At 49.3% G+C, this 12208-nt stretch overlaps 1 protein-coding gene across 4 annotated transcripts in view; it reads right to left on the bottom strand.

Annotated features, from left to right (window-relative positions):
* Positions 1-150: 150 nt before the first annotated feature.
* The window catches only part of APCDD1L (APC down-regulated 1 like), a 54409-nt gene continuing 42351 nt past the window's right edge, over positions 151-12208 (bottom strand). For all 4 annotated transcript variants that reach the window (XM_017677954.3, XM_073236403.1, XM_073236402.1 and 1 more), the window contains one exon: positions 151-9549. In XM_017677954.3, coding sequence (XP_017533443.3) covers positions 8794-9549 — 756 coding nt within the window. In that variant the 3' untranslated portion in view covers positions 151-8793. The remainder of the gene's footprint in view (positions 9550-12208) is intronic.

Here is a 12208-nt window from a genome sequence, read left to right as displayed (position 1 = left end):
TATATTTAAAGGATGCTTCAGTGTACGATTATTTTGAACGCATGACTTAAGAGTATTTAGATACGCTTTAGAGAACAGACTAGAGGCCATCACTCTACTCTTTCACTGCTTCTCAGGAACGTAAAATTGGTTTAAATGAAAAACCATAGATATTTTGTGCCAGAAAACAGACTTAAGGGATGACTTAAGGTCACCTTCCTCTTATTGCTGATGAGGAGACTTTTGCCCAGAGAGCTTTGACCCTAGGGACCGCGCCTGAATTCCCATTTTCCTGTTGGGGGAGACATTTGTCACTGATTTTACGGAGTCTTCCCTGGGGTAAGTTGCTTCCAAGTCTGCAATGTGGGGTGGCTTTTGTCTTCATGCAGTGGTTGAAAATTCTCCATTTTACTGTGCTGTCTTGTTAAGACTTCTTAACTCATTTTGGGAAAGTGATGCACTGCAAATGGTACAACTTCATGTAAGACCGCGGGATGGAGAGCGCCAAGCCCGGTGTTCTCCAAGCCCAACTCACTTCCCTTCTCCAGAGACTCCTGAATTCCCCATTTCACATTTGACTCTTCTCTGCGCATATGTCTGTGTGCATAGCCCTTGTGTTTTCTTGTGAGTCCCAGCGTAGGCCAGCCGCCCTGTCCTGTGTGTTGCTTTTGGACTTTGTAATATGTCTTGGAGATCATTTCATGCCTGCACACATCTTAATGGCTCTAAGTTTTCCTCTGTGAAGTGACCATAATTTATTCAACCAGCCTTCTATTGAGGTGTATGTATTTAAGTAGTTGCTAATCTTGCTGCTACAAACCCAACTACAGAAGATAGCCCTCTACACATGCAAGAATATCATGGGACAGTTCCTAGAAAAATGGTTGAGTCAGAGAAGGCCTGCACTTCAAGCTTCGGTAGATGACATGCACCTCGTCTCCAAGGAGAACATACCCACCCACAGTCACAGCACTACCTACTTCCCTGCTCCTTCGCCAGCACATTGCTTTGTCTAACTTGCTGATCTCTGCTCGTCTGAAAAGTTCATGCAGTTTCTTAGTTTTAATTTGCATGTTTGCATAAAGTTGAACATCTTTCCCTAAGTGTAAAGGCCATTTGAACACACTCAAGATCTGGAGTGAACTACGGTCAGAGGAAAAGGCTTACCACACCGGGCTGACTGCAGAAATGAAGACGAAGGGCATACCCTTATGAATGGGGAATGGGCGTCTACGTTATTTTACTAACAGGAAAATCACTTGCAGCAAGGAGTGTAGAAGTGTGTTGGGCAGGGGAAATAGGTAACCCTTTTTGGTCAACTAACTGAGCTCTGATTCTTCACTTTAATGAGTTGTAGCACATTCCCAGGAGTCCTTTTGACTGGTGTTCACAGAGGGTGCAAATAGGCAAATTGCAGCATCCCAGACAATGGGAGCTTTAAAAGGGACTGAAAAGGGTGGTGTCTCTCAAGGCTTAAAATCCAAGCTGGGAAATAGAGAAATTTTCTAAGGAAAACAAAAGAAGAAACCTCACTGGGCATTATCTTTTGTTAGTGCATTGGAAGGCAAAGCTACTACCTAAGAGGTTGCCGGCATTCTGTAATGGGAGGGACATGCCGATCAAAAATGGAAAATACCCTCAGAAACTGTACTTCAAGTCTAGGGTTCCAATTTTTTTCAAGTAGAACTTCTGTTTCTGTTTTCTTAGCAATGTTGGACCACTAAAATCACCTCAAAGAAGGAAGGAAATAGAATTTGGAGTAACACAAAATCAGTGTAACAGAGTTTTTGAAAAATGTACTTTTACACTACATCAAAAATGTTAGGAAAATATGTACAGAGGCAGGAGACTTTTAAAAATCAAGCCGAGACCAGAGCCCACTGTTCTGTTTTAACCCCACGCTTGCAGTCACATTGCTAGTCTTAAACATGACTCCGTAGCATAAACATTCCGTAACATTTATGTGAGTAATGATGAAACCCTCCAAGAGTTCCGCGCTGCTCCCGTGGGAGGAGGGGCTGGCAGCTGGAGCCTATTGGGCCTCTGTTGTTACACTGAGGGTATTTTCTCTGGTGTTTCCCTCAATCTCAGACATTGAAGTGAGTCCATTTCGCACAGACTCTCAAATGTTCTCCCGTTTGCTGCTACTGCACCTCCCTGCCTCCACCACTCCTGTCCCCCAGAGAGTTTGAAGCCTTTTACCATCATCTGCCCTTTACTGGACTGGAAGCAATTTGAGGGAAATTCTAGGTTTTGTTGTTGGCTTTGGTTTCGCGGTATTTTTAATTATGTCTTTTTACCAAAGCATTTCATGTGCATAGTGTAAAAAACCAAATAGTTCTAACAGGCTCATAATGAAAACCAGCAGATCCTCATTGCCCTGGGCTTCCACTTACATGAGGCAGCCATTTTGCAGCTGCTGGTATTAACCGCTCTATTTCTGAATAATGTGGCTATATTCTTGATTTTTCACTTCTAGATCTTATCTGTTGATTTCCTTCTAAGGAAGATAAGGATTTAGCTCTGATACCCTTTCCCTCCACCTCATCCAAAGCGTGATCTTCACTCTCCCTCTCATAGTGTGTTTTCATAATTTTTGGCTTCACAAGTGTCTTTTGGCATGATAAAGATTTAAAAGATTGTTCCCAACTGTGCCTTGTAGTTCTATGATTATGTTTCCCTTTTATACATAACCACCTAACTGGCCCCAGAATTACTAAACCTCAGTGTTTTATCCACTTAGTTTCCTATGTATCTTTCATTACTTCAGTCCCAGATTCTGACAAAAGTGTAGATCTCTTTAGTGTGTTCATGCATCAGGAAATCTGTGATTTTTGTTTTTGGTTTTTTCTTAGAAAGGCCACTCCTGGAGGGCTCCATTCTTCTGCTGTCTCCGGATCTGTTGCGCAGCTCTTGTTCTAGGAAGGCCCTTCACTCACTGTCATCTAGGGAACTCCCTTTGTTCTCTTTTGGGTTGGATACCCTGTTTTCTGGATCTCTAGCATCCTCTTTCTTGTTTTACTACATTATTTTTGTGGAGCACATCCTTTAGCAGGTTTCTGAGAAGGGAGTATATGGGAGATCATTTCTTTGAGAACTTAACATATATGAAAATGTTCCATTGGCCCCTCCCGCTTGACCAATAGTTATGCTGGGTATAAAAATCAAGGTTGGAAATCAATCTAAGGATTTTGAAAGCGTTCTTCACTGACTGCTAGCTTCTAGTGTTGCTCTTAACAAGTCCAGTATCATTTTAATTCCCAATCCTTTCTTTATTTCTGGGGAAATTCTTCACCTTTAATTTTCAACTTCTTTAAAATTTTTTTCCAGTTACTGTTACTTGTTTATAGTAACTACTCTTGTTAGATGTATAATATGTTTTTTTTCACTGAAAGTATTATAGTTCTTTTGTTGTTTTATAAGAGGGACTGAAAAATGTGGTGATCTTTCAAAGGTCAACACCCTCTTCACTGAGGATAGCAGTTCTTTCTGTTTGTTGTTTTATCCCCTGCATTATCTGCTACCTACAAGTCTTTTGGGACTAGGCTTATGCCTCTCATTTTGGAGGCATTCCCCAGATGCCTGGTAATCCTTGACTGTCCTTATGTATTTATGAGTGAAGCACTTAAAAGCTACTGGAAGCTGCACATATGTGAATGGGATTTGTTGAATGATGGGTTTCTGTAAAAATTAACTGGGTAGGGACCTGAGAGATACCTCCTTGGGGAATTTCTGGCTGTTAGTATCTGTGGTTGGTTTAGCTTGACCTCGTTTCCTTAGAGAGGAATTTTCTAGTCTCCAGCCTGGCAGCATAAGCCTGGCCACCATCTCAAGGAGAAAGAGGCTGTGAAACCGGTTTAATGTATGGGATATTATTTACTACCTGGATTAGCATGATACCTTGCCCTGGATGGTCTCCAAGTTCAAAGATCCCTTGAATACTTACTCATTTCTTACCAAGATTAGGGACAGGACCTGAGGGCAAAAGTCCATTTATGGTGTAAACTATTTATAGACTTTCATACAGTCCTGATTCCAACCCCACTGCGCTCTTGCCTCTGAGGTGCCTTAGGCCCCCAACTCCTAAACCTCTGGGGCACAAGTGGACTTGCTTCGGAGTTCTTTCCCACTCCCTGCTGCCAACACTTTCCTTCTGCTTTCTGTGGTCTGCTGTCAGTGATGAGAGCAGAGCCCGTCAGCTTCTAGATTCCAGAATTTTGCTACCGTTTCTTCTTGACTGTCTTCTCATCTCCTGTTTGTCCATGTGCTTTTGTGCCTTTTTATTCTTTTCCCATAATTTATTGGGGCTTCAGAAGGAAGTAGAGGTAAAAGTATATGTTCCACCCAGCTACTTGAGTCCGAAGTCTGAGTGCCTTCCTTCCAAGGCGCCCAGTGTAGTACCTGGCGCATGTTGGGTGCTCAATACACTTATGTAGGTCATGATAAATCGACACAGAGGTAATGACCACCTAAAGTTTTTGTTCGTTTTTTTTTCCTCCTGAGGGATTAAAAAAATACAAAATGTAGGAATAAGGATGGTAGATTATCAATGAATAACCCCTGGGAAATAAATATGACATCACTGGAAAAAGACCCATCTTCACTGAGTTTGTTTAAAGCACTCCTTTTGATTCACTTACCAGTTGTGGTCTGTCCAGGTGTTAGGCTGATTTGCTCCAGGAATCATCAGGTCTCAACTCATTTTACTGGGGAGTAAACTGAAGCCGGGGACGCCACAGCTAAGCATCTGCATGAAGCTGAGGGTCCCCTAGCCCCTGGCCTCTGTTGGTACCAGAAACCTGAGATGGACTCTCAAGGGAACCTGTGTCAGGCCCTGTGGCCCCCTCCTCCAGGACAACCCTTTCTAGAGAGTCTGGCCAGGAGAGAACTGGTGCCCTCACATTCACACTTCTGGGATCTGTTGTGCCTAACTTATCAAAAAAAGTAGCAACATCAAAATTCCAAGGTGGTATCTCAAGTATGTAGTTCTCATGTTGATGCTTGTGTTCGGAGCCTCCAACCCAGTACCCAGGGGGTTTATTCATTAACCAGTGTTATGGACCTCCTACTCTGTGCCAGGCGCTGCTCCGCACACTGGGGATGCGATGGGGGACAGGACAGATGAGAGAGGAACTCATGTCCTAGAAGAGAGAGCTGACAGGAAACAAGGAAACTAAAAAACAGAGTATTTTCACATAATAATAAATGCTGTGGTAAAAGTAAAAGGGATGGTGCGGAGGAGGTGGAAAGGGGGCCAGGCAGCAGGCTCAGAAGCTTTGGTTAGTTCCCTGAAATATTGGCAGGTACCATACTCCCATTGTCACATGCACCTAGTGGGGGTAGGTGTGTGAGGAAGGCCTGGCTTCCAGTCACCTAAGGCTGTCAGGTTCGGACTGGAGGTCACGCCCTATAGTGGACAGGCCCCTCCCCAGTGGGCTCCGCTAATGGCCTTGAGGTGGCCTGTGCCATGGCCCTGGTGTTCTTCCCTCTGCTGCATCAGGAGGCTGCCGCCCTCCCGCCCCACCAGCCTCCCTCACCCTGAGTCACCGGCCCCGGGAGGCCAGGGCTGCTCAGCAGAGCCCGCGTCATTGCTAAGCTGCTCTTTCTCCGGCCAGCAGCACCACTGGGAGATTAAACACATTCGCTTAGAAAAAGCAAAGAAATAACCTTTTGATAACTAGCATCTGTTAGCTAATGGGCCTCTGAGAGCTGTATACAATTTAAACTTTTTATTAAAAAAAAAAAAAAAGCTCATTTACTCTCCTGGGAGCTTGCACTATGAAATTATAAACTGCACAGGTTTTTTTTTTTTTTCCTTTTAAACGTGACTGAACATACAATGGAGAACATTAATTTTGTTTTGTTTTGAACAAGAACTACAGGTTTCACTTCCGTCTTTTGATTACATGAGAGTACTATAAGGGGCAGAGAAAGGGGCCAGAGGCTGATGTCTGTGTGCCTCTCACCCCATCCCCTGAGTCCCCTCGGCCCCTTGGCCCCCAAAGTGGCCCCCTCCGTTTTTCAGCCTAGGGTCTGGAAAGCATGGCCTCTTGCCCAAGGGAAAGGGCCTGTTGTCCTTTTCCAGCCTTGATATTTGTCAGCATCGGCTGCTCTAGAACCCAGGAGCCCTGGAGGGGAGGGCACCTCGTGCCAAAGGAGCCAGGGACCTTCTCTCTTTCTCAACACATGCTCCCTAGTGAGAGCTCGGTCAGGCTAGGTCCCAAAAGCAGTTCTGAATTTCTTTCCCCAAATACCGTCAAGGAATCCCACGCCTGTCAGGGACACACTGAGATGGAGGCTCAGATCTCAGGCTCTGGGGCCCAGCTGCTGGTGGCCTCAGGCAAGCTCCTCTCCGTGCTGAGCCTCAGGGTCTGCAGGTGTAAGATGCGGAGGGCCACATCCCTTACCTGCACTGCAGAGCCTCCCGTGGGGGATACTGCACTTGGCACCCTGCAGCAACCCCGTCCCAGGTTCTGGTGTGAGGATTAGCTGGGATCAACATTTGTTTACTTGGCCATATTTACTGAGGTCCTCCATGTGAGGCGCATGGCAGAAGCTGCTGACAAAGGGCATAGGGACTGGCTCAGCCCTCCCCTTTCCCTGATGTATTCGTGGCAGAGGAGGCAGAAAATAAATGTGAATAGGTAAGATTTCAGACAGCGATCAAAGCTTATAAAGAACAAAAAGCAGTGGAGGGGATGGGCAAATGGGGGGACAGATGGAAAGGGAGTCTGCTGCTTTTGAGATGCTGATGGTGGGCCTCCCTGCAGAGGTGACATTTGGTCCGAGTCTTGAAAAGAAATAGCCAAGTTTCTGAGGATCTGGGGGGGGAGAGATGTTAGGCAGCAGAAATGGCATGTACAAAAGCCCTAAAGCAGGAAACAATTTGGTGTGATCAACAGAGGGAAGGCCAGTACAGCCGGGGTGAGGGGCGGTATGACTGGCCCTTGCCCACATCAGGGACTGTGATGTTGGGGCCTCACTCTGGTTGCACTGGTGGCTCCTGGAGAGTCTTAAACAGAGCAGGGCTGTGGCAGGCGCTGAAGGCATGTAGCAAACAGGGAGAGCCGGAGTTTATCTCTACTGGTTTTATTCTCTTTCACTCATTCTCTGGAAGACATTTCACTTCCTTTCTTTAGAACCATAATCCCCGTGGTTGACTTTAATAACCAGGAAGAACATTTTTCAGGCTGTTCAATTTTATTAAAAGATTCAATTGTGATGATAAATGGTGGCACGGTTGCCTGAAGCCTCGGATACAAGACTTGCTCAGCCATGGACACATTATCCGCACCCAACCTCATCCCCACCGGGAAGCCCACCCCCCGTCCTGATGTAGTCTGTGACCGTAAATAATCTAATTACTTCTTGTACTTTGGTAAATATGCCAGGAACACTCATAGCTCTCTGAGACCCACAGAGAATATTAACGTGTTGGGTTTTTTGGTTTTTTTTTTTTCAAGAAGAATGGGTAGATAAGTTAGAGCAGTTTCAGCGGGCTGATTGAACCCCACACAATCTAACGGAGAACAAGAGCTTCCCACTGAAAGAATCATTAGCCTCACAGACAATTATTGTTCAAGATCTGTGATAAGATCCAGAGATGAGCATCGGGCAGAGGAAGGAGGGTGAATCATGGGCACACAGTCCCAGAAACCCTCGAGCCCACCAGGATGCCAGTTAACTTCTCAGTGTGCCCATGAGGCCCTGGGAACACAGGCATGGCCCCTGGCGAGGCACAGCCTGTCTGCACCTTGGTGGCAGCCACCCCTGAGCAGACACGTCGGCGCATTCGCACTGTGGCGAGCGGGCTGCCTCCTCCCGATGCTGCCCTGTAGCCCCACGACCCCGACCTCTCCCTGTGATGGTGCCAGAGACACACGCAGAGCTTCCTCTCCCTTCCTGTCAGTCAAGCACAGGGAATCTTGCAAGCAGAGGACGCTGACGCCGGGCTAATTACAGAGCGCGTTAGTGTTCCTGCTATCATTAGGATTAATTACTTTCCAAAGGCTGGAATGCTGCTTTCCTCCAAAGATCTGCCCCCAGCAGCCAGCCCGGCGCGCTGGTGTTCGGTGTGGGCAAGGGGGCCCTGCATCTCTGCTCGGATGGGGCCACCTGCACCCGCGTGCTGGCCCAGGAGGGCTGGGTTTATCCGCACGCAGTGTCGGCAGCTAGAGGCCCGACTCGCAGAAACACAGGTAGGGCAGACAAATGCCAGCAGTCACAACTCAAGAAAGCGGAGGTGCCCCCAGAGAGATAAGCCCTCTGCCAGAGAGCTGAGAAGTTCTGAAAGCCCACAGCAGCATCTTTAATTCATGGCTCCGGCTCGAGTGTGTATTGCTAAACTAGAATTAATAATCTTTAAACACAACCCCAGGCATGGCAAAGCGGTGGCGGCATCGTGTGCAGAGCCCTGCTCCAATTTCATGACGTCCAGGGAGAGAAGGGGGTGCTGTCGGGCAGGGAGGCCCAGCGCGGTCCACCTCTGGTGCTGGGTCCGATCTGCCCTCTGAACTTGGGGGCGAGTGTTCAGAAGCTCAGGACAATTGACATGGCTGTGAAGCCCATGCTCCCGGCCAGGGCTCGAGTCACCTGCTGGCCGCCGGCCACCGTATGGACTTTGCAGGTGCCGTTGAACTCAGGCGCTGGGCCCCCTGGGGCACAGCTGAGCTGAGAGCAGTGGGCCATGTAACTGTCCCAGCCGAGCAGAGGGCAGAGCCGGCCCTGCTCAGACAGGTGGAGGGGTCTGTGCCAGAAGGGACCCTGGGGTCCGATGGGGGCCCCGAGGAGCTGTCCACAAGTCAAAGACCAATTTCATAGCTGCTTGAGGAAGGCCAGCCCTAGAATTAGCAGCAGGAAGGGGAGAGGGGCCTTTTGAGGACATGGAACCCCGCCACTGAGAGGCCTGTGCCCCAGGGACCCAGGGGAGTCCTGAACCAGCCCGTCACAGAGTACCAGGGGTGCTTGGTAGGAGGTGGGGCGCTTCTCGGGGGTGTCAGGACTTGACCCGTCAGTGGGCCGTTGTCCGATGAACAACAGGCTTTGCCCGAGAGGGTCTTGCTCCATCTTGAAAAGCTCATACTCCATGTGGGGCAGCCTGATGCCCAGCGGCAGGCACCCATTGGTGGCCGTGACATCCCGCTCGGTTCCCAGGGACCAGGCCCCCGGGCCCCCGCAGCTGCTTGGCTCCGAGAGGTTGAGCATGGCGGTGATGACATGATCCATGGGGGTCACACGGGCCTGTGTGACCTGGAACACCAGCTCGGTGCCGCCGCGGACCTTGGTGGATGGCCTGCCCCCAGTGTAGTGCCCAGCCGCAGAGACAGTGAAGGTGGGCTGCTGGCAGGCAGGGTCGGAGAAGTGGCGGTAGTGCCCTTCCCAGGAGCGGCTGTGCCCGTGGAAGGTGAAGAGTCTGGTGAGGAACAGCACAGCAGGGCGCACCTCGCATGCAGGGCTGACCCACCGGCCGCCCAGGCGCAGGGGCAGTGCCGCCTGTGGGGGCAGCACCGGTGGGTGGTGCTCATCAGAGCGGGCAACGAGGCTGCAGGCCAGGCAGGGGCGAGTGTGGTGCTGGCAAAGGACAAACAGGAGCAGTGAGTGTCCTGGCGGGGAAACCAGGGCGCGGCCTGGAGTGGGGGTCTCAGGGCTGCCCCAGCTCTCTGTCGCCGCCTCCCCTCCGGCCTCAGGCCCAACGGCTGCTTTGCTGTCCTTGGCCCTCGATGAGGACCTCCCTGCTCTGGCCTCTGCACCCGCTGTCCCTTCCCCCTGCGCGCCTGGGCCCCCCACGTTGCCTGGTCAGCTCCTTCTCATCCTCCGGGTCTCAGTTCAGACACAGGCTTTACCCAGCCCTTGCTGGGCCACCCCGGCTGCAGTGGTCTGCAGCCCTTCCTGTTGCTCTTAGACCCGTCCCTCCCTGCCGCCTCTTCTCTCTACTCCCTCCCTTCAGTAGCTTTTAGCTCCAGAAAGCTGGGTGTCTCTCTGGGGCTACTTTGTTCCCAGATTGAATGATGGATGGATGAATGAGAAGGAAAAGATGGTGCCTTATGTCCTGGGATTTGAAAGGGGCTGTCCTTTCCCACAGATGCCAGTTTGACCCTTCAAGTCCGTCATCTTTTTCCGTGCCCATTGTTAAACCCTCACCCCGCCTTTCACCCTTCTGTGTGCTTCCTAAGAGCTAAACCCTCCTCACGGACGCTTACATGCTGCAACTGAGAAACGCTGAAGCTCAGGGGCAGGCAGCCTGCCGGCCCAGTGCAGGGGGCAGAGGAGAGGCCTTTTACCTTCAGAAATTTTACCTTGGAAGGTGAACGTCATTCCCTCACGCTGAGAAAGTGGATGTGGACCAAGGATGAAGAGCCTTTAAAGTACTCCTGCCCTTGGAACCACATGGCTTAGAATCTGTGCCAAGGAGATGGCTGAGGAGTTGCAGAGATACGGCACCAAGATGTTCGTTCCAGTGTTATTTACACCAGGGGAAGCCAGCCACCCTCGGGTTGTGAGGGACAGCCACTGTCCCAGGCTGTGAATGGCTTTCCTCTCTCTTTGGCCTTATTTACAGTTGTTCCTGCCTGACAGGATTTACAGTGAAACACCATCAGCAGGAAAACAGAGGCCAAATTAAACTGTGTGGGAGTAGTGAGTCTGCATTTGGAGTGAAAAAGCTCATAGAGGCCAAAAAGGAACCAGACACAGACAACTTCGCAGTGTTTGTTTTTTTTTTTTTAAAGGAAACTGTTGCCCGAATTCAGGCCACAGCGTCACTCTGCAGGGTAAATGTCCCGGGAGCAAGCCCGTTGCAGAGCAAGGCTGGCGTGGGAACTCGCAAACATCCCCTGCTTTTGCCACCAGAAGGAGACTTTGGGTCAGGGCGCATGCAGGACAGGCAAGGGAGAAAAAGCTGTCCTGACAGCCCAGCCGGGGAATCAGCTTCAATATTTTTCTTTTCTTTTTTTTTGCAAAAAAACCCTAAAGATTTCCAGATTGCTTCTGGGGAAGTTTCATGCCAAACAAATGGCGTTTGGGAGTTCTGGTTTAGAAAGGAGATGGTGGATGGCTGAGAACAGGTTTTTCTTTTTTATATGGCCACATTATAAGCTCTTATTATTTATTTCTATGACGAACCTAAACTTGCCTTGATTTCCATAATATAGAAAAACTACATTGTTTTCGGTGTGGGGGCTTTTGATCCAGGGGACTCGAAGGCACTTTGAAATACTAGCAAATGGCTGTAAAAATGTTTGTGATGGAAAGAAGTGAACAAGGTGGCAGTTAGCTGGAGTGCTGGTGAGAGTCCACTCTAGTTCAGGCGTTTCAACCCGCATTCCAGCTGTTGTCACACTAATGTGTATTGACAGGACCTAATGCATGACATCAAAATAATCCCAGGGCTGCCCTCCTGCGCAAAAAGAGAGACCTTCTGCAGGCGGCCATTAGGAAAGCTAGTTGGTACGTGGGGGCGAGCGGTTTTCTACACAGCAGAAACAAATGGCGAACTAGCAAGCTTTTAGGGGGAGAGAAGAGAAAGAAAAGGTGTTTCTTTCTCTGATGCTTTTGATGGGGATGAAAGAAGGTACAAGTCTTTATCAAAAATCTCCCAGCATTATTCTGCAGAGGTCCAGGGCTGCATGCGTTAATAAACAAGGCCCCCAGCCAGCAGAATTCACACTTGTGTGAAAGCCAAACTCTTACTGGTTTAAACCTGTTACATAAAGTTATTTCTCAAACAGCATTAACCCCCAGGGGTGACACCAGGCTCAGACGATTTTGGTCCAGTGTTGGCTAATTGATTAGGATTCTATATCCAGGCAATAAATTTGGGGATAAAATTGGTTTTAAATTAACTTCTAAAAATGTTCATGTTTACCATCTGGTTTGGGTCATGGGCAAGGCTTGGGCCCCAGAGCACGTAAGGTAACGACTCATTCATTACTTCAGGGTTTATCTGCAGCATTTCCTTCTTCGAAATTATCTTCCTTTTTTTATTCCAGGGAGGGGGGCAGTTGCTGAGCAGGCATTTAATTTAATGCCCATACATCCGGCAGGGCTCATCCAGGCTCACAGCCCTCTCGGTGCCTCTTCTCAGCCGCACTGCTGGTTGCAGTGGCCGCGCCGGCTGGTCGGGCGGCAGGAGGGCAGGAGCCCTCGTGCCCCAAAGCCCTGCCTGGGGAGACACGAATTCCCTCCTCCCCCAGCCCCCCGTCCCTGCCAGCCATCTGCCTTTGCAGCAGCG

Source organism: Manis javanica, chromosome 5, assembly GCF_040802235.1.
Source record: "Manis javanica isolate MJ-LG chromosome 5, MJ_LKY, whole genome shotgun sequence".
In the NCBI taxonomy this organism is placed as follows: domain Eukaryota; kingdom Metazoa; phylum Chordata; class Mammalia; order Pholidota; family Manidae; genus Manis; species Manis javanica.
Note: the sequence above shows the minus strand (reverse complement) of the source record. Positions and strands in the feature narration are given on the sequence as shown.